Genomic DNA, 21,714 nt, shown 5'->3' with positions numbered 1-21,714 from the left:
TTTTTTTTTTTTTTTGGTAGTATTAGGAACTCATGGATTTAAACATATTTGGTGGATTTCAATCCATTGCGGTTCTTACCCTTTGGATGCTTCCCTTTTCATCTTTGGTTGGCAGGAGTCTCTCCAAGTTGGTTCCTGAGTCCTTTCGATAATATCTATCCTTTAAAAAAAAGGATAATAGAACTTACATGTTCACATGAGTATTTCTTAAATATTTTTAAAAATTAATTAACTTATTTTTGGTTGCGTTGGGTCTTCATTGTGGTGCACGGGCTTCTCAATGTGGTGGCTTATCTTGTTTCGGAGCACGGTCTCTAGGTATGTGGGCTTCAGTAGTTGTGGCACACGGGCTCAGTAGTCGTGGCTTGTGGGCTCTAGAGCACAGGCTGAGTAGTTGTGGCGCACAGGCTTAGTTGCTCTGTGGCATGTGGGATCTTCCTGAACCAGGGCTCGAACCTGTATCCCCTGCATTGGCAGGTGGATTCTTAACCACTGTGCCACCAGGGAAGTCCCTCACATGAGTATTTTTATCTTCACAGTTTCACCCTACAACAGTGTTACTTAAAGTGTGGGCCTCAGGCAATACCTGTGAGCTGATGGAATGTCAAACTGACCGGCCCTACCCAGGCCTACTGAATTAGAGTCTCTGGGAATGGGGCCCAGCAAACTGTAGTTTAACAAGTTCTCCAGGTGATTCTTACGCACATTAAAGTTTGAGGACATATGCTCTACAAGAATTGACTTCAGGGTAGGACAGGAATAAAGACACAGACGTAGAGAATGGACTTGAGGACACGGGGAGGGGGAAGGGTAAGCTGGGACGAAGTGAGAGAGTGTCATAGACTTATATATACTACCAAATGTAAAATAGAGAGCTAGTGGGAAGCAGCCGCATAGCACACGGAGATCAGCTCAGTGTTTTGTGACCACCTAGAGGGGTGGGTTAGGGAGGGTGGGAGGGAGATGCAAGAGGGAGGAGATATGGGGATATATGTATACGTATAGCTGATTCACTTTGTTATACAGCAGACACTAACACACCATTGTAAAGCAATTATACTCCAATAAAGATGTTAAAAAAAATTGACTTCAGAGCCTAGCTTTGGGTCACCTTCCTCACTTAAGACCCCTATAGCCCTTCAGGAATTTTTTGCCAGAGTAGACCACCCCTCTGTTCTTATGGGATATCATCAGAGGGCACAGTCATCATTGAGGGTTATTGATTGATAGTTTGAAAGGTGAATGATGAATCTGGTTAATACCTCTTTGGATCCAAAAATTCCAATATAATTGCTTTACATAAGTGGCCTTATAAAGCTGCCACGATGAAAATTTCTAAAGAATTACTCCAAAAATGTTTTGAGCAATGGCGGTATTATATGTGCTAGGGACTGCCATGGTTTAATACTAATGGTTTTGCTCCTATTAAGTTCTTATGGTTGAATGGTGTGGTGAGGTTATCCCGACTATTTTGCAGAAATAAAGGATTATTTTTCTTTGAAAGTGCTTATTCCATGCTTGCTTAGTTGCTTACGCAAGAGAATTTCTTCTTGTAGCAAAGATGGGCTTCTGTGGAAACACACTGACTGTATATAGTTATTCTCAAGCACCATTAGTGAGTCAGTCATTCAACATAGCCTCTCATCTGGCACATAAGTAGACTAGGTTTAAAATGATTGCTTTTAGACATAATGGTTTTCACATAGCCAGGTTGGTGGGACACATACACTAATAGGGCTTATTTCTTTCAGTGTAAACAAAATAGAGATTCTTGGAAAAAAGAGAGCCTAATAGCTTTGGGGTCAAGACCCATGTCTTAATAAAGTCTCTCACCATATCTGCTTCACCATAGTGGTTCTCAACTCTTTTTTCTGGTTTTGTAATTTTAAAAGTTCTGATACTGTTCCCAAGGCCAATTAGGACAGAATATCTAGAGAGTGGGAATGTAGCCTCAGGGGGTTTGCAAGGCCCCCCCCCCCCCCCCCCCCCGCCACCACCAGGTGATTCTAATGTACAACCAAGGCTGAGAACCTTGTGGAGTGAAGCAGAGACAATGAGAAACTTTATTAAGACATGAACTTATACCCCTAAAGTGTTAGGCTCTCTTTTTTCAAGAATAAGATATCTGATACACTTGGGGGCCTTTGGAAATATCAGTTCTCACCAGCACTACCTGATATTATTCAGAGATTTACATTTCACTCACAGAGAAGATAACCTGCTGAGTCTACTTCTGCTTGTATGATGGAGGAAGAGCCCATCTGATGCTACTTTTTGGAAGATTTATTAGGGGATGTGAAGACAACTTGAATCAGTGTTTCAAGATGACATCCTCCATTGGCACCTACTGAATGAGTCAAATATGAGATTTATAGGGGCTTAATAAAAGGTTTTACCTAGCTAGATTGTATTATTTAATGTCAAACTAAATGAAAAGCTTTCAACAAGAAGGCTCTCCAAAGAGAGCAAGCCAAGCAGAGTATGGGAAATGAGCTGCAGAGGCAACATATGATGAGCAGGGGCTTTGAAGTCCAACAGACCTGAGTTTGAAACTCATCTCTGCCACTGACCAGCTCCATGACTTTGGGCAAATTACTTAACCTCTCTAATCACGGATTCTTTTCTGCAAACCTGGCACAGTGCCTGTGCTTGACACAGAGTAGGGTTTCACAAGTTACTAAGTATTAAAATTACAGGGAATGTATTGTTAGAATATCTGGAGATGAGATACCAAGTCCAGCTCATGCTAAGGAAGGTGTGGTATTCAGAATAATGCCCCCCCACACACATATGTCCACATCCTAATTCCCAGAACCTGGGAAATATGTTACTTTACATGGCAAAAGGGATTTTACAGATGTAATTAGGTTCAAGATCTTGCAATGGGAGTGAGTATCCTGGATTACCCAGGTGGGTCCAGTGTCATCACAAGGGTCTTTTCAAGAGAAAGAGGCAGGCAGGAGAGTTCGAGAAGATATGACTCCTGAAGCAGAGGCTGGAGTGGTGCAATTGCTGTTTTTGAGATGGAAGGAAGAGGGTTGTGAGCCAAGTAATGCAGGCAGCTCTAGAAGCTGGAAAAAGCCTCCTCTAGAGGCTCCCGAAGAAATGCAGTCTTGCTGATACATTGGTTTTAGTCCACTGAGATCCCTTTCAGACTTCTGACCTCCAGAACTTTAAGATAATAAATCTGTGTTATTTTAAGCCACTACGTTTGAGGTAAGTTGTTACAGCAGCAATAGGAAACTAATACAGAAGATTAAACCAAATCTCTCTTTGAGCATTCAAAGATATCAAGTACAGATTTTGCAAGATGAAGATTTCACTTTGGAGTCCAGGCCATTCAAATCAATTAGTATAAAGTCCAAGGACTGTAATAATTGTTTACTTGTAAATGAATTGATCTATCCTGGCATCGGATGGTCTTGATTCTTCACTTGCCAGTCAAGCACATTTGTAGCACGTTCAGAAGGCCCCTGGCACAATCCTCAGGACCCTGCAGTATTTGCTGCAGTACTGAGAAACTGCCTGGTGGGAAAGCAAGAAGGAAGAAAACTGGTAATGGCAGATCAATAACCAAGAAAGACAGCTCTTGGGGATTATCAGGAGAAGTGGCGATTTGGTCAACTATTCTGGAGGACAATTTGACAGTAGCATCAAACAATAAGTATATAAAGCCTTAAAAATGCAAGTCCTCTGACTCAGCAATTCTACTTGTAGGAAAATTTCTCCGAGGGGGAAAAGCTGGATTAGTATGCATATCATTTACCTGCTTAAAAAATCCTTTCATGGAACACTTGGGGAGACTCAAGGGAGACAGCAGTGCATCCACTTACCTTGGATAATTAAAAGTGGCAGGTGTTTATACTGGCCATAGCTTGGTCTACATGTGAATCTGGTTAGATTAACCTTGCAGGTCCCCAAGTCACCTTTGCTACATTTGATCTCTTTTACGAAAATCACTGAAACGGTGATTGTCACTAACGGTTCCAATGTTAAATTGGTGTCTGCCCTTGAATACTTATTATAAACTATCATCCAATTTTGTGACTTAAATAAATTAAAAATTTTATATGTCTGTGTAATTGAGCACTTAAGTGTTGAAAATTACCTATATTCTTACCCACTGACATTCACATAATATATTTGTCATGCAAAAGCTGTGATTCCAAATTATGCTCAAATCCAAGTGAGGAATCTTTATTCATTTTTTTTTCCTGTCGTGTTATCTGTTTTGGCCGTATGTCTGGACTCAAATTCCATCAAGGAGGGACCAAAATTTACACAACATTCTTGAGTATGATGGCGGCTGCATTTGAAGTTTTGATTAAACTGCTCTACATGTGTGATTATTACTTGTAAACAGATGATTAGATATTAATTAGACAATAAGTGATTGTAAAGCACTTAGAAAATAAAAGTGTTTATAAATACTACCAAGTAATAGCAACAGTAATTCTTTACTGACTACACAGCTGCTAATGTCAATAAGAATGATTTATTCTAGCTAAATATGCAAAGAAGCTGCTATCATATCTGTTTTACTACAGCAAAACAAAATATATCATATTTACAAGTGATTTTACATCACTGTTTAGATAAATACATCTCATTTTGAGAAAAACAACTTATCTCTTCTAGGACCTTCTCCAACACAGGTACAACCATTGTGGTGTGGTGTCTTTGAGTGCTAAGAACTGAAGCTCCTACCTGCTCATCTCTCTGACTTATGTCAAATATTTATTTCTTTAAAATATAAGATGTAAGGTGACATTTTGTGAATGGCATTTTCATTCATGCAGTAGTTTTGTCATGTTGTGTCTGTGCAGTAGCTCCCCAGCACCTTAAAACTGTGTGTAACAGACTCAGTAAATGTTCGTCAGATGGATGAGGAAAAGTCAATTCTTTTTTGGTTATTCTAGAAGCTGGTAAAAGAAGAAAATCCATGTCAAGAATAAAATAAAGCACTTTCTATCTTCTTGATTTTGTTTTTCAAAAAAAAGTTTTGAAACTGACTGCTTTTTATGTCCAACCATTATTTTTTCCCCTAATGGCCTTTATGGGTCATGGACCTGTATCAGCCTCACTCTTGACTCACTGGTGAATTTGGCAATGCATGTGTTTGACTTTCTGTCGTAAGTAAACTCAAGCACCTACAATGAGTCCAGGTCCGTGGTTTCAGAGATATGAAATGAACTGAACGAATACAAGTGAAGAGTGCTTCATGTTACATGAGTTCAATAGAAAAGGGGTGGAGTGGTTATTTTAGATGATGAGATACTCATGAGTTAGCCCAGCAACCCTGTTAACAAAGCAAATCTAAGTGAGGCAGTGTAGTTTGGTGGAAAACAGAGTTGAACTTTGATTCAGGAGACCTGGATTCAAGTGACACTTCTGCTACTTTGTGACCTTGCTCAAGTTACTTAACCTCTCTGAATCTGTTTGCTCATTTCAAAATTTTCAGTATTAAAACTTGTCAATCCCAGAACACTATTATGATGTAACTCAATGTGTAAAAGAACTAAGTGAGGGGTGAAATGCTTTACCCTGAAAAAATTTTTTATTACGATAATCTCCCTGGAGTGGATGAAAAGGAATTATTCATGGGTTTCATTACTTAGATGGTGAACTTTTTTTCTGGACTGTGTCAGGTTTTCGGCCCAAACCGTAAGCCACGTGTAGAAAACTGGGGAACTGGCTCAAAATAGAGCCAGAAAAATAACAGAATTCCACAGGTCAGTGGTTTCCGGGAAACCTTTGTCATCTTTGTCTTGTTCTTTCCACGTCCTTTCCTTCTTTGTAATAAATTCCTTATGTGGTAAACCTGAGGCGCTGAGGAAAAAGAATGAAAAGAAAAAAGGAAACGTGGAAAAAATAGCAGACTCAGGAGTGCTGGTAAGGGGAAAGGATTTGGAATGAAGGAGGTTTACATACGGCCTTCTTGATAAATATTAAGAGCAGTATAAAGTATGTAGGGACATACAAACTGGAAGTAAATAATTTAAAATTTTCAGTACGGTTGACAACATTTTTATACAGTGGATATAAAACTTGTAGCAGCATTACTAAAGATTGGAAAATAACAAGGGAAAGGTATTTTTTAAAGAAGAGAAAGCTTAAATGTAATGCCTGCTTTAAAAAAAATAAATAGATATACGATGTTATGACATTTTTATCCACGTGTGATGACATGAAAGGTATTTGCCATGAGTAATAGATCATATTAGAACTTTATGATGGGGCACTGAAATAGTATTAGTTGGAGATCCTCCAGATGCAGATGCAGACCCTGAGACAAGAATTCAAGTTCATTTGGGAGGTGAGTCCAGGAAACACCCACAGGAGCGTGGGCAAGCGAGACAAAGAAAAGAAGGCAGCCAGTACAATTCGGGGCGCTCTGTCGAGCCAGCTACCACCATGGGAAATTGAACTTAATCCCACTGGGGAATTCTGCGAGTCAGTGTAGAACAGCGTAGATTCAATCATCCCACTTGAGGACTGAGAGCAGTGCGGTATTTGTACATTCAGTCCTCTCAGTCATTGGTTGGGAGCTCCTGGGGGTGTGGGCTGTGCCTTTTCTGGCCCTTCAGCCCTGTCTCAGCGCTATTGTTGGGGAGAGGGGGCAGGGCTTTCGCTGGCCTGAGAAAGTCCTCAGGCAGAGTTGCAGGTGCTGGCCATTGGCAGCCAGCAGGGCAGGTGTTGACAATGGTAAGGCCTGAGGGGATCAGGGAAAGCTCAGTTTCTGCTCTGAAGACATTATTTTAGTTCTTCCCTGCAGATATTTGGGAAGAGTATTTCCAATAATTTGATGTTGAAATGAAGACCGCTTGGGGGAAAAATGATATCATCTGTAGGTCTCTTCCAAGCTGAAGCAAAGGTCCCTATGACTCGGTTTCCTCATCTGATCAGCTGTTGACGGGGTTACAGGTAGCACAGGGTAAGTACCTAGCATAGTGCTCAGAGCGGAAGAGGTACTTGATAAACGGTAGAAAGAAAGATGGTGTTGCTTGTGAGGGGCAGCGCTGATCTAACAAGTTCTCATGAAGCCGTGCCCTACTTGTAGAGGTTACAAGACTCAAGAGCTCTGTCCCCAAAGGTTCCCTGGGGATTTTCTGAGCAGCCTGCCTCCAACACGTTCCCTCCGCTTCTGCTAACTGGAGATAGGACGCCCCCAGTTTCAGCTTTCTTGTTTCCTCCACTAAGCCCCTGCCCCTTTCTATTCTCTCACATGCTAACCTCTGCCTGCCTCATCCCCACCCTGTATCCAGCCCTTGATTCCTTTGGGGAGAAAGGGTAATTTCATTTTCCCCCCAACTATCGAGGTAATAGATGCTCATTTTAAAATACTTGTTATAGACCTGAAAATATAAAAAAGAAATCAAAATCCCCCATAATCCCACCGTTTAAAGGTGTTACTTAACATCCTGATGTATTTCCCTCCAGTGCTCTTTTTCTAGGCATGTACATATCCCATATCAGGATTATTTTTCAGAATCGTATTCTGTGGCCTGCTTTTCTCACCTGACACAATGTTAACATGTTCCCCTAGCATTAGATTTTCTTCAAAAACATGACTCCTAATGCATGTATAATACAATATAGATGTATTTAATTTTTATTTTAACCATTTCTCCTATTGCTGTAAATTGTATCTTTTTTTTTTTGCTTCTTGTAAATAAGTCTGCATTAGCATCTTTGTATGTAATTATTTGTGAGCTTCTGGTTGTTTCTTTGGGGATAAATTCCCAAGGGAAAGCCCTGGGTCAAAGGGTATGAACTCTCTAAAGGCTGTAGCATGTACTGACAAATGTCCTCCATGGAGGTTTTTTTTTAAAACAATGTTAACATTGTGTATAGATTTGTGTAACCATTAACATAATCAGGATACAGAACAATTCCATCACCCCAGTAACCCCTCTTCCCCTATCCCTTTATAGTCAACCCCCCATATAACCCCTAGAGGGTTATGGAATACTTAATTCCATATTGTGTAATTAACTGGTCATTCTTAATCATCTTAATAGCATTACAAAGCCCCCAGGTTTAAATAACCCATTCAGGTATTATTAAGAAGTTCCTGAATCAGGTTGCAATAGCAGCCAAGACTCTGATCCCCAGAGTGGGTGAATCTGGTAAGGACCCCTCTCAGAGTGGTGCCTGAAAGAGTTTATTTCTCCCCATCAGGACTGTGAGAGTCAACCACTGGGCTGTGGGGAGAGGGGGATGAGAAGCCAAGACAAGGCTGGGGTAGGATTATTGGGAATGGAGTTACTTATAGAGCTGACCCTCAAGGCAGTTAGAGGTCTAAATTTTGAGGTTCAAGGACTTGGGCTGATTATGTGTCAGGTACGACTTGGATTTAGCACATAATGGCACTGATGGTTAAAGGTCTGATTTAGGTGACACAATGAAGATGCTCAGGCAGAGGCAGCATCTTGTTTCGATGAGACGGGGGCGGGGGGGAAGAAGGGGGCATCTGCCCACTTTGACACAGCAAAGGTTGGAGGTGGGGGATAAGGGCACAGTCTAGGCTCTTGGGCAAGAGGGGTTTGTAAGGACCCCACTAGCCATCAGGACGCTGCTAAATAGGAACAGGTGAGCGTCCCATTCTAGAGAGGGAATTAGAGGACCAATTAGGAACCAAGCTGGTAGCTCGGTGGCCCAGAACACAGTGTGGGTTAGGGGGTGAGGTGCTTTCCAAAGGATCATGTACAGCCAAAAATAAATAAATAAAATACGTAAGTTTATTTTTTTTAAAAAATGAAATGCAAATTCCAGCCCTATCCCAGACCTACTGAGCCAGGTCTTGAGGGATGAAGAATTTACGTTTCCAACAAGTTCTCGGGTGACGCTGATGTTGGTGTGGCTGGTCCTGGAGCATACTTGGATGAAAACCACTGCTATAGATTAAAATGAAAGATTTAGAAGCCCAGGGACTTGTCTTTAGAGGATTTCTACCTAGATGTTTTTTCTGTCACTACACCTGCTGCATCTCCCCCACCTCGCCAAGCCCGCATCCTTCCAATCCCAGCTCCACTGCTTATGAGTTTGGGGCCCTGAGCAATTACTGTAAATTTCAATTTTCTCACCTGTAAATGGGGATAATGATAAGATTGACCTCTTTGGGTCGTTATGAAGATTAAACAATATCTAGGTAAAGTACCCAGCACTGTGCCTGTGCTTAATAAATGCTAGCAATTACCAAGGTTTTTTTTTTTTTTTTGGCCAAGCCGCGCGGCTTGTGGGATTTTAGTTCCCCAGCCAGGGATGGAACCCGGATCCTCGGCAGTGAGAGCGTAGAGTCCTAACTATGGACTGCCAGGGAATTACCAAGCCGTGATTTTTATTAATGTTATTTAAAGTGTGATATTTCACTAGAACGAACACCTTTGTGAATTCTTTTCTTTGGGTGTGTGTCTCCAGAACGCCCTCTTATAAATGGTGGTTATTCCTGGACGATTTAGACATTAAGGCACATCATCTTTAATACCCCATCTGTGATGTTTCTGTGATTGCCATGAGCATTTGGCCGAGAGCAGGGTGCTTCGGAAATGGGAGCACAGGAATAACAGACCAGCATAAGGAACAGTGTATGGAAGCGCAGACAACAGCAAGACCTCATGGAGGAAACTCAGAATAGCTGGGGAGGAGGAGGAGGAGCGGCCGAGGAAGTAATTGGGGAGGGCGGTCAGAGGTGGGAGGCAGGTTTTCGAAGACGATCTACCTCCTTCGAAGTTCCTCTCCGGGCAGCCCCAGGGGTAAGCGCCAGGGCTACACCAGGCCTCCGAGGATCTGCCACTGCTCTTGTTGCAGTCCAGGGGGTGAGCACTCAGGTCCTCTCAATGAATGCCGTGAGAGGCCCTCCGAGGCCAGGTGGCAATTGTGGGCACAGGGAGGTTGGGGTCAAAAGTGTCTTTGTCTTCAGGGTGACTCCTATTTGGCAAAATTCTGACGACAGCACAACAAACATGTCAGGGACTTGGTCTTTTTTAGTGGAGGTCTGCTATGTTCTGTCTCAAGGCGTCCTGGGCACGTCAGGACGCGGTTTTTTCTTATCTGGGTAGTGCAGCCGGGGTCCCTAGCCCAGAACGGACCTTTGCAACTGAATTAAACAGGAGAAACAAAAGCAGCAAGTTCGGGCCCCCAGGGCACGGCCCGCCAGCCAATGAGGCCCGGCCGCTCCCCGGCGGAGTGGTACTATAATGACAGTAGCCAACCAGCGCGCTCCATGCAAATGAGGTACTGTATCCCGCACCCGCAGTTCCAGTGCCGTCTGGTTGTTATAGTGATAAACTGAGGCCTTGCCTCTTGGGTTCTTGGAGAAGGAAAGTGGTGGGGGTGGAGGATAACCTCTTTACTTCCCCCTGGGAAGACAGAAGGTTCGAAGAAGGGGGATGGGTGGGGAAGAGAAAAATACATGACAAAGAAAACATTCTCTGCCTAGGAGGAGACTCTCAGAGGGTGTAGAACTGGAGGCAGCATTCACTGGCCATGCCAGTACTTACCACTGATGCTGAGTCAGAAACAGGTATCCCAAAATCCCTTTCCAATGAGCCTCCCTCAGAAACCATGGAGGAAATCGAGCACACATGCCCACAGCCTCGACTGGTAAGTAAAGACAAAGGATGCAAATGTATGCGTGGCTATGGCACAAAAGAGTTTCAGCGAGGAACTCTTTTATGCGCCCGCAGCCAGCGAGGAAAGCGATGCTTAGAGGATTTTCATGTAAATGAGAATAGAGCTACCGCCTAATCCTTCTCAGCTGTTTATACTTAGCTTCTATACCGAGCGCTGCTCTCAGCTTACAAAGCATTATTGTATTGGCTGGGTAGGAAACGGGCTGCTTGGGCTATGCTGTGTTTTTGTGCCTTGGGAGGAGGGGATGGGCTTTTTTCTGTTAGGTGTATTCTCATCTAAAGATACAGATCCTATGGTACAATTTAAAAATGGCATTCTCTTCACAAAGCTTGAGACGAGTCCGTTGTTAAGTTCTAAATTTTAGGTAAGGAATGATTCTGTCCTCAACTAATTTTGGTGCCTAATGTCAGTTTTGGAAAAATGAAAACGACATGGAAGCCAAACTTCCCCATTCGTTTGAAAATTTCAAAATAAATAAGTAAAAGGGTCCCTCAGTGATGTGTTTAGAAATAATGTGCATCTTAAATGAATTGTAAACATTTCCGGAGCGTGCTGTGAGGGTTTCTCTTCAGGTAGTGGGAACCTGGAGCAGCTACATTTACTTGGAAAGGGGCTGCATGCCTTTCATAATGAAAGTGTGGAAACGGGGCATTGAGAGCTTCTTTGCATCTCAGTTACTGGTATCCCAAATTTCATCAGCTTCTCCACCACTGGTCATGACTCCTTAAGTAAATGTGGAAGGTGGTTCTCAAACACCTCAACGTGTATCCTCAAGGAATCAAAAACACCAAATGGGTGGTGGATTTTCCGTGGCCTGAAGTCTTCGGAAACTTGGGGAGACCTCTCTTTGGACCCTCAAATCCAAGCGACATACTAGTTAGAGCTGCTCTCTCTCTAGCGATTTCCCTCGAGTTAAAAGGTGCAATATTTTGATTGGCTGTGGAGTTTGACCCTTGGAAGAGGTTTTTTTAAAAAAGGATTTTGTGATGTAGCATTTTCTGTGAACTCCCGAAATGAGGGCTCACAGATTTCAAGGCCAGTGCATCATGTAACTGTTATTTCTTCATAAGGGTTAATAAGGGTTCAAAGGGAGACTTAGACAATTTTGTAAGACATGAAATCCAAGAAAGTTACATTAGAGCACCTAGGGTTTTTGTTCACTGTGTTTCTATTTTTAAAGATATATTTTCTTAGGGAAGTTTGATATTAACTGCTCCCCAGCGCTTAAGCCACTTGCTGAACAACATACACAATGTAGTACCTGTTTCTGGTGGGATACAAACCATCCCCATAAGTTTGTTACCAAGGGATTCCTTTGAGCCACTAAACAACTCGTGGTTAAGCACTGCAAAACAGCACCACCACCAACAACAAACTGACCATTAAAAGCTTGTTATGAGATCACCCAGAATATATATATAAATATAAATATATATATATATTTTTTTTGCGGTACGCGGGCCTCTCACTGCTGTGCCCCTTCCCACCGCGGAGCACAGGCTCCAGACGCGCAGGCCCAGCGGCCATGGCTCACGAGCCCAGACGCTCCGCAGCACGTGGGATCCTCCCATATATATATATATATATATATATATATATATATATATATATATATATATATATATATATTTAAAAATAATTTTATTTATTTTTGGCTGCATTGGGTCTTTGTTTCTGTGCACGGGCTTTCTCTAGTTGCGGCGAGCGGGTGCTTCTTTTGTTAAAGAACACGGGCTCTAGGCTTGCAGGATTTATTAGTTGTGGCACACAGGCTCAGTAGTTGTGGCTCACCGTCTCTAGAGTGCAGGCTCAGTAGTTGTGGCGCACAGACTTAGTTGCTCCGCAGCATGTGGGATCTTCCCAGACCAGGGCTCGAACCTGTGTCCCTTGCATTGGCAGGCAGAGTCTTAACCACTGTGCCACCAGGGAAGTCCATCACCCAGCATATATTTTTTAAAGTTAAACTCAGTGTTCAGATTTGCATCACACAACTTCCTGACAGGTCAAGGGCAGGGGAGAGGGGGGCATCCGGTTCCTGTTTGTGTATCATTTCAGTCTCTCGTGCCTACTTCTTTTCCTTCCCTTTTTGCCTTTTAGCTATTCTGCTCCTTGGTTGCTTCTGCCTGAGAGGGCGGGCAGAGGAAATCAAGGGAAGGAAGAAAGTTCAAGTACTTTCTACTTTCACTTGTGGCAGCTCATCCTGGAGGTTAACTCCCAAGAACCATACAAAGCTGGCAGTGTTACACCTCCACCTCCCTGCCGGTTTAGAAATGAGGAAACTGAGGTTCAGAGAGGGTAAGCGACTTCTCCAAAGCCACATTGCTTTGAAGGGCTGTAGAGCTGGGATTTGAACACAGAGCTCTATACCTGCAAAGTGGAAGACCTTTCTCCTGCAACACACCTTTAAGTGAGATACATTCTTTTTCCATCTTTTTGGCAGTTCTGGCTTAAAATGTGTGTGTGTGTGTGTGTGTGTGTGTGTGTGTGTGTGTGTGTGTGAGTGTGTGAAGGATGTACAGAATTTGAACTGTTAAAGTGATTGCTTTGATCTGCCTTTGATAAAAATTTCCCATGTTGTCCATCGTTATTGTGGTCTATTGAAAATTGACTCTGTTTAAATAGGGGCTGCAACCAATTTATAAACCACTATGAAGTTTTTTGAAGCACCTTTTCTCTTATCAGCAAAATTGGGTCATTGTGGGGTTATATTCTAAATTTAGATTTACACTTAATAACGAAGGCACATATTAACTACCTAGTAACATAGTTTGTTGATGAAGAGAGTGGCAAGTGAAAATATTAAATTAGGATTTCTTTTTATGTTTTTTAGTAGTTTCTGTTGATCTTTAGCTTTGCTAATATCTTCATATTTCCAATTATATAAATTCTGTTTCTCCCGGCACCCAAACATATTGCCCCAAGTCAATCATGGGTCCCTCAGAGCTTTGGAAAGTGCATGGAAGACTTGAGAGATTCCCCTCCAGAGGACAGGCTCCTTCCCCCACGTGTTACCAAACTTGGATTCATAAAGTTTAGAGGAAACAGGACTCAATAACAAAACATTATCTTAAAAAAAAGTAGCATTTACCAGAGTGGTTGTGATCGTATTAGCCGAGGCACACACTGGTTCCCCAAACTCACTCTAACTTTACCTAGAGATACGGAAAAGGACATTTCTGGGTAAATAAAGGGCCATAAAGCTTTACTGCAAGTCCCAGAATGTGACTTTATGTCACTGGATGTCACCCTCTGTAAGTACGAATTTTATTTAAATCTCAGCAATCCTGTAAAATGCCCTTTTTTAATGAACCATGCTCTTGATTTAGCCTGGCACTTGAGAAGGTGTGTACAAGTGTCCCTGTCTACATGCATTTGTCTATATATTATTTACAGTGAAGGCTGTTTATTGTGATCCGGGTTAGCTCTGCCCACAGTGATTGAGTACCTACTACGTACTGAGCTCTGAGCCCTGTGGTACTTTGTGATCCAGAGATTCTAGAAGAGACTGGCACACAAACAGATTGCTTTCATACAGGTTGAGAAGGACACAGCCTGCAAAGGGGTGTGTTCCCAGGTGCAGTGGGGGCAGAAAGGAGACAGCGGTGAACTCCTTGACAGCGAGTCCACGTTTGCCAGCGGGATGTTGAGTAGAAACCTGTCTTGTCCTCACCGTATCCCTGGTGTCTAATACAGAGCCTGGCATAGCCCTTTAAGGAAAGGGAGTGGGAAGCTGGCATACCTAAATACACAGGACTTTAAAGCAATCTATACTTTAGACCCTTGTAAGTAGCAAATTGATAAGGATATTGAGGATACAATGGAATCATGTTCAAGGGGGAACTCTTCTGGAAGGTATACCTGTAGGTTTTCCACCTGCCTTTTTTTTGTTGTTGGAAGAAAATATAAGAAAGAGTAAATAGAATTAAATAACACTGATAAAGAAATTAGAAAAGAAATAGAAAATCACCTAGGTTTTATTATAGAGCCTTGGAAATGAAAAAGGGCTGGTTTGATATGCCATGTTAGCAGGAGTTCATTTTGGACTTTACTTCAAAGTGGAGCAGTGCCAAGAGACTGCTGTCTCTCAGAAGGTGCACTACGTTCGTTGGGAGGTAGGGCACTCACCCGCTAGTGCTCAAAAAGGTGACCAGATTTCCAGAGACATGCTTGGCTTCCTTTACTAGCCTCGCCATCTATTTAGCTACTCAGACAGCATATATTTTAAAAGCGAGATACTTACTGTGATACGTCAGTGAAAATAAACAACCATGAGCTTCCTTGGGCATTTACTGTGGTCGACTGGAATTCTGTCCAAGGTTATTATTAGACATCTTTCTGCTGGTCTTGTTCCAAATGCAACATCCATTTCTTGCAGATTGATAATAGTCGGGCATATTGAACATGGGATCAGTGAATTAGTTTCTCCCATTCTTTTAAGTTTATTCTTTCACTATCGCTCCAACCCTCCTTCCCCAGTTTCCTTAATGCTGAACTCCTTATGGAGGATATTAATATAAATCAAATATAAGAAGACAGGTCTGTTCTTTGTTTTATTTTGGCTTTTGAGCATACAGAAATGGAAAGGGTGTGTCCTCATTCAGCCAGTGAGGAGGATTTAAAATATTCAGTGACCCAGTGCTTGAGAAGGTAACTGAGAGAAACCTCAGCCCCTGACCAACAATCCACAGTTAGCCAGCTGCTTAGAAACTTCCACACACATCAAGGCACCAGGTGCTGTGGAGAGAAATAAAAGAAATCATCCAGAGTCCCTGCCCTTGAATATCGTTTTCATTTAATGGGAGGCAGTAGTTTGGTAGGTGAAAGCATGCCAGGATGCTGAAATCCCTTAAGAGAGCTTTTTTAAAAAATAAGTTTGGCTTTAATATATTGGGCTTTCTACAGCATTTAAGCTATATTTTATCCATTGAGCAGCAGTACCTCACAGCAGGGGGACTTCCCTGGTGGTCCACTGGGTAAGACTCCGCGCTGCCAATGCAGGGGGCCGCTCCCAATGCAGGGGGCCCGGGTTCGATCCCTGGTCAGGGAACTAGATCCCACATTCATCATGCGTGCTGCAACTAGGAGTCCGCATGCTGCAACTGAAAGATCCCGCAACTAAGACCTGGCACAGCCAAAAAAAAAAAAAAAGTACATCATAGCAGGGAGTACTGCATTATCCTGATCCCCAAGTTAAGACAAGTCCTTCCCTTTGAAGAAAAGATGCAGCTTGCTGATCCCAAAACATTTTTGGATATGGAAAGGATCAGTCTATTTTTTAGGGGATCTTAAGCCCTCAACTGTGAGTGGCACACTCCAGCTGCTACACTAACGCTGTCCAGTGGAAATACAATGTAATTTAAATTTTTCTAGTAACCACAATTTAAAACGTTTTTCTAAGAGGTGAAATTTTTTTCAATAATATATTTAATTTAATCTGATGTATCTCAAATATTATCATTACAAATGTAATCAATATAAAAATGATTAATGAGATATTTTATATTCTTCATACCAAGTCTGAAATCCGGTGTGTCTATGACACTTACAACACATCTCAGTTCAGACTAGCCAATTTCAGGTGCTCACTAGCCACATGTGGCTTTAGAGGGAGCTCAGACACCTGCCCAGGCCTGTGGAGGATGAGCTCTGAGAAGCCACAGTGATAAATACATTTCATGTTGCATAGCACACACGTGCATGTATTTACTCAGAACTTAAAAAAAAAATCACCTTCCTTTACTTCATATTTTACACTCACTTTCTCTGCTCTCCTATTCTGTTTTTTTAGTAATCTACGTGAGAATTAATAAGTTTGAAGTTAGGGGTGGGGTAGTGGAGAAGGAGAGTACTGGATGGATGTCAGAGACTTTAAAGGAGGTAAATGCACCAGGATTTGTAACTGAGCTTGAGGGCGGGCAGTATCAGGGCGACTCAGTTTTCTGGCTGCAGTGGGTGGGTGCCACCCCCGAGGTGGGAGCATCCGGGAATAGCAGTTTGTGAGAGTTAATGTTGGGGATACCATGGGGACTTCCATTTGAAGGTGTCTAGTTAATGTTTGGTTTTGGAGCTCAGAGAGAATTCGGAGCTGGAGATGTTGATCTGGGAGACATCAGCATGGAGGAGATGGAAGTGGAATCGAGGTAGTGAAATTGATGGGAGCGAAATTAGTCAGTTTCTGGACTGATGGAAGAAGTGAATGGAAATGGTTAACTAGCAAGAGTGCCTCAGGATAATCCTACTACGGGGTAATTCTAGAAAATAACTGACCCTGAGTCATCCTATCAGGTTCTTAGAAGGAGTAAAATCGAAGAGCTGTAATTAAAGCTATTAGAAGGCTCCTTATACCTGTCTGTCTCTACATGAAATCTGGTTAAATTAATCTGCTTTATCTCAGACTCTTTCCAGGATATAACCCTGAGGAACACCATTTAAAGAGCCAGTAGGGGTAGGATCATGAAAAGAGGGCAGACATCTCAAATATCTGGGAGATCAGGGGTACCAAGGGCAGGGTAAGTTCTGTGGAGGGAATATCCAATAGAACCCAATGCAGCAGAGAGATCACATGAGATAATAAGGGAAAGTCTCCTTTGGATTTAGGAAGAAGAGGTCAATCATGATGTTTCAGTGAAATGGTGAAAACAGAGACCAGATAGGTTGAAGAGCATTTAGGAGGTGGGGAAGTAGAAGCTTGAATGAGAGGAGACGCATATAGAGTGTATAGGACCCAAAGGTGGACAAATCAGCGTTTAAGATTGAGAGAAGTTAGCTTTTCTCTCCTCTTCTTTTTTTACTTCCATACTTCCCTCCAGCCTTCTTTCCTTCCTTCATCCAGGATGTCAAAGCTTCTGGTTGGCTCATTCTTTTAAGATGGTACCAACTTGCAGTTAAATATGAATGGGAAAGAGCCAGTGGGAGAATGTGAAAATGATGGGGAAAATTGATGAAGGGAATGACCCTTAGACTGGAGATGTTGGGATCCAGTGCACAAGAGGAAGAATTGGCTTCACATTGGTAAAGAGATACCTCTCCCACCGTCTTGATAAAGAAGCTGGTAAGGATGTTTTGGGTTATAAGGGGAAGGGTATAGAAAGTTGAAAGCCTCCCTTATCTGATAGCCTCTGTTTTCTCTGTGAAGGTGGAGGCAAAGTCATAGTGACTTGGTTCTGGTAGGTGCAGAAGTGTAATTGTGGGACGACCTGGGAAGTTGCGTCCAACCCCAAGGTATTTCCTCTCCACAGGCCTCCAGGCTGGGGTAGGGGCAGTAGGGGAAGGTGGAAAGGCTGAGTGATTCCTCATGAGAGATGTGGTATTGATGAGCGGAAATGGATCTGTTCCTTTATGGCCTCTGGGCCTCCATACCAACCCCCAAATCAAGGCAGATCCAGATCTGTAGCCCCAGGGGGAACCGTACTGACCTACAGCGAAAGGGCTGGATGCTGGCAAGACAAGTAGGCTGCAGCTTAGTCTCTGCTTGCTGGAACCCACAATCTCATTCCAACATCAGTTTTGCCATTGAATTAATTATCGTGTGGGCGTCAGCAAATCACTTCTCCTCTGTGGACCTCAGTTCTATGACCCACTATGGTTCCAGTTTCAAGACTTTTCCAGTTCCAAGACCGTGATTCTAGCTTCCATACCCATGGAACGTGGTTCACCACAGTGTGCTCTGTTTGACCTGATGCTCATATCAAAAATCAGGGCTACCCCACTCCTCACCTCCCTTTGTTTTATCCATTTAGAGTAAAAACAGGTTGAATGATCTTATGGCAAGACACACTGGCAAAATATGCATAACAAATGTTCACAAAATACTTTGGAACTTTATATTAATGTCGTACAAACCACTTTTGCTGTCTTCAGCTTTATTCTTCAGATGCTTCTTCAGAAATATTGGAGGTATTCTGAATCATATGTTGAATGTTCTAGTCATTGTTCAAAGAAACCTGTGTTGAATCTCTTTTTAATGTGAACAATAGACTCCTAATTTATCTACTTAATAATACTGAAGTTCAAAATACTGGGTTTTCCACATGAAAAGCTGCTCAACATCACTAATCATTAGAGAAATGCAAATCAAAGCTACAATGAGGTAGGTTTTTGGTGTCCTTCTCTCTCCCTTGGTTTCTCCTTCATACCATTCTATACCATAAAAGCAAAACAAACAAATAAAAAACAAAAAAGCAAAAACAAAAAGCCCCCAGAAAACTTCAGTGACTCTCCCTCCTCCTGCCCTCTCAATTTATAGATGAAGAAAATGACACCTATAGACCCCCCTGCACCCCCGTGCCAAAAACCCTAGCGTCTGTCATACAGAGTGAAGTCAGACAGAAAAAAAAAAATACCGTATGCTAACACATATATATGGAATCTAAAAAAAGTGGTTCTGAAGAACCTAGGGGCAGGGCAGGAATAAAGACACAGACCTAGAGAATAGACTTGAGGACACGGGGAGGGGGAAGGGTAAGCTGGGACGAAGTGAGAGAGTAGCATGCACATATATACACTACCAAATGTAAAACCGATAGCTAGTGGGAAGCAGCCGCATAGCACAGGGAGGTCAGCTTGATGCTCTGTGACCACCTGGAGGGGTGGGATAGGGAGGGTGGGAGGGAGACTCAAGAGGGAGGGGATATGGGGATATATGTATACGTATAGCTGATGCACTTTGTTATACGGCAGAAACTAACACACCATTGTAAAGCAGTTATACTCCAATAAAGATGTAAAAAAAAAAAATACTGGGTTCTCTTTGAGGTATAGCAGTATGGCGTTGAACTCCAGGGGCCTTCTTTAACCGATGCTGCCCATCTAAGAATCATATTTGGGGTTCAAGACCAACGGTGGGTCAGGCCATAGTCCTGCATCTTTTGCTGGTGCCCATACAAAGCTTCTCAGTGCTCCTTAGTGAAATAAATGTAGAAAGATTTATTCCATCTGATCACTGGAGGCACGATGAAAAGGAGAAAGCAAGGAGGGTAGAACAAACTAAGTCATTGCAAAATAGGCCTATTTTCTTCCAATAATTTCCCAGGTAACAGCCTCTGCCTTGCTAGGATCTGATTACGTGTTGCTGGCCGCAGACCATAGCATTATTGTTTTAACATTCCTACCTTCCTCTTTATCCCAGCATGAACCAGGTTGTGTGGGAGGCTGGGGAAGCTGACCCTGCTCGGGGATAAAGAGCCAGTTTAGCACTCAACAGTCTTGAAGACACACTTGAAAACACAGTGATTAGAAAATAAAGCAGCAAACCCTGGTAGTGTGCACCTGTGTAATAATGTACGGGGCCAGCCTGTGGATTCATTTTCATATCACCTCCTCTTTCCGGACAAAGTTTTTGACTTGGCGATTTTTGTTTTCCACTCAGTAATTCATGCACACTGAACCTGATGTCAGTGTAAAAGGATGCTGAGGGCTATTTAAACGGGCATTTAAGGGCTTCCCTGGTGGCGCGGTGGTTGCGCGTCCGCCTGCCGATGCAGGGGACACGGGTTCGTGCCCCGGTCCGGGAGGATCCCACATGCCACGGAGCGGCTGGGCCCGTGAGCCGTGGCCGCTGAGCCTGCGCGGCCGGAGCCTGCGCTCCGCAGCGGGAGAGGCCACAACAGTGAGAGGCCCGCGTACCGCCAAAAAAAATAAAAATAAAAATAAACTGGCATTTAAGAAAAAGAACAACAACAACAATAATAGGTTAATAGAAGTATCATGAATGGTGTGTATGGCCCAGTGGCAGCCAAATGTTGTCAGAAGTTTGCACCTCGTACTCATGGGCTTCTGTGCTTCTTCTCTAGTGGGCCTGAGATTGTAGGCACAGTCACGTAATACTACATTCTGTTATACCTCCAGATGGTTTAGTTATAAGGTCATTGTTCTATAGTGACTTCGGGGCTAGAGGTCTCACTCACTTATTTTCCTCCATCGGCAAACGAGTGAATGGAACAACTATTTATGATGCATACTGTGTTAGGCGCTGTGCCGGCTGCTTTATATGGGTTATCTTGGTTAACCAGGCTGCAGCCCTGTAAAATAAGAATGACTATTCCCCACCTTATAAATAAGAAAACCAAGCATTAAGTAATTCCCCAATGATCAAACACTAACTCATAAAGCTGGGATTTAAAATTCAGTTTGTCTGACTTCTGAAGCCTCCTGTTGCCACTACACACTGTTCTCCCACATCAATGAGCCGAGAACCACCTGCTCAAGCTCCCAGGTGATTCAGAAACAAGATGTGTTTGGATGCACTTTGAGAAGTGCTGTATTTAGCTCTGCCATGTTACATTTTCTGCTTTGGCGCTACGAGTGGAAACAGATCAGATGTCTAAGCTCTTTGTAGTAAATTTAGAAATTCAAAATAAATATATTTCACCCAGCACTTTTACTCCTAGGAAGGTTGTACGTATGACCACCAAAGACTAGTATTAAGATGTTCTTAGCAGCATTAGTCATAATAATCCCCAAAGTGGAAACTACCCAAATGCCCAGCAGAAGTAGAATAAAGAAATCGTAGTATAGTCACACAATGTTACGCTACCCAGCAATGAGAATGAAGAATCTACAACCACCTGCAAAAATAGGGATGCATTTCACCAACATAATATTGAATGAAAGAAGCCAGACATGAAAGAACATACACCACACCATTCCATTTCTATTAAATATTTTAAAAGTAGGCAAACTAATCTATGATGTTAGAAGTCAGGATAGTGGAAGGAGCACAGGATGGATGCTGGCAGTGGTTGGTTACTTGATCTGGTTGCTATATGTGTTCAGCTTGTGAAAGTTCACTAAATTGCACACTTAGGATATGTGCACGTTTCTGTATGTATGTTATTCTTTTTTTTTAATTTTTAATTTTTTATACAGCAGGTTCTTATTAGTCATCTGTTTTATACATATTAGTGTATATATGTCAATCCCAATCTCCCAGTTCATCACACCACCACCACCCCCTGGCCACTTTCCCCCCTTGGCGTCCATACGTTCTCTACATCTGTGTCTCTATTTCTGCCCTGCAAACCGGTTCATCTGCACCATTTTTCTAGGTTCCACATATATGCGTTAATATGTGATATTTGT

At 42.6% G+C, this 21,714-nt stretch overlaps 1 protein-coding gene and 1 pseudogene across 3 annotated transcripts in view; one reads left to right on the top strand and one right to left on the bottom strand.

Annotated features, from left to right (window-relative positions):
* Positions 1 to 2,579, bottom strand: part of LOC112062007 (ferritin light chain-like) — a 6,318-nt pseudogene extending 3,739 nt beyond the window's left edge.
* Positions 2,580 to 10,444: 7,865 nt separating this feature from the next.
* PCYT1B (phosphate cytidylyltransferase 1B, choline) overlaps positions 10,445 to 21,714 on the top strand; it is a 122,802-nt gene continuing 111,532 nt past the window's right edge. For all 3 annotated transcript variants that reach the window (XM_055081882.1, XM_055081880.1, XM_055081881.1), the window contains exon 1: positions 10,445 to 10,605. In XM_055081882.1, coding sequence (XP_054937857.1) covers positions 10,489 to 10,605 — 117 coding nt within the window. In that variant the 5' untranslated portion in view covers positions 10,445 to 10,488. The remainder of the gene's footprint in view (positions 10,606 to 21,714) is intronic.

Source organism: Physeter macrocephalus, chromosome 21 (assembly GCF_002837175.3).
Source record: "Physeter macrocephalus isolate SW-GA chromosome 21, ASM283717v5, whole genome shotgun sequence".
Classification (NCBI taxonomy): Eukaryota; Metazoa; Chordata; class Mammalia; order Artiodactyla; family Physeteridae; genus Physeter; species Physeter macrocephalus.
Note: the sequence above shows the minus strand (reverse complement) of the source record. Positions and strands in the feature narration are given on the sequence as shown.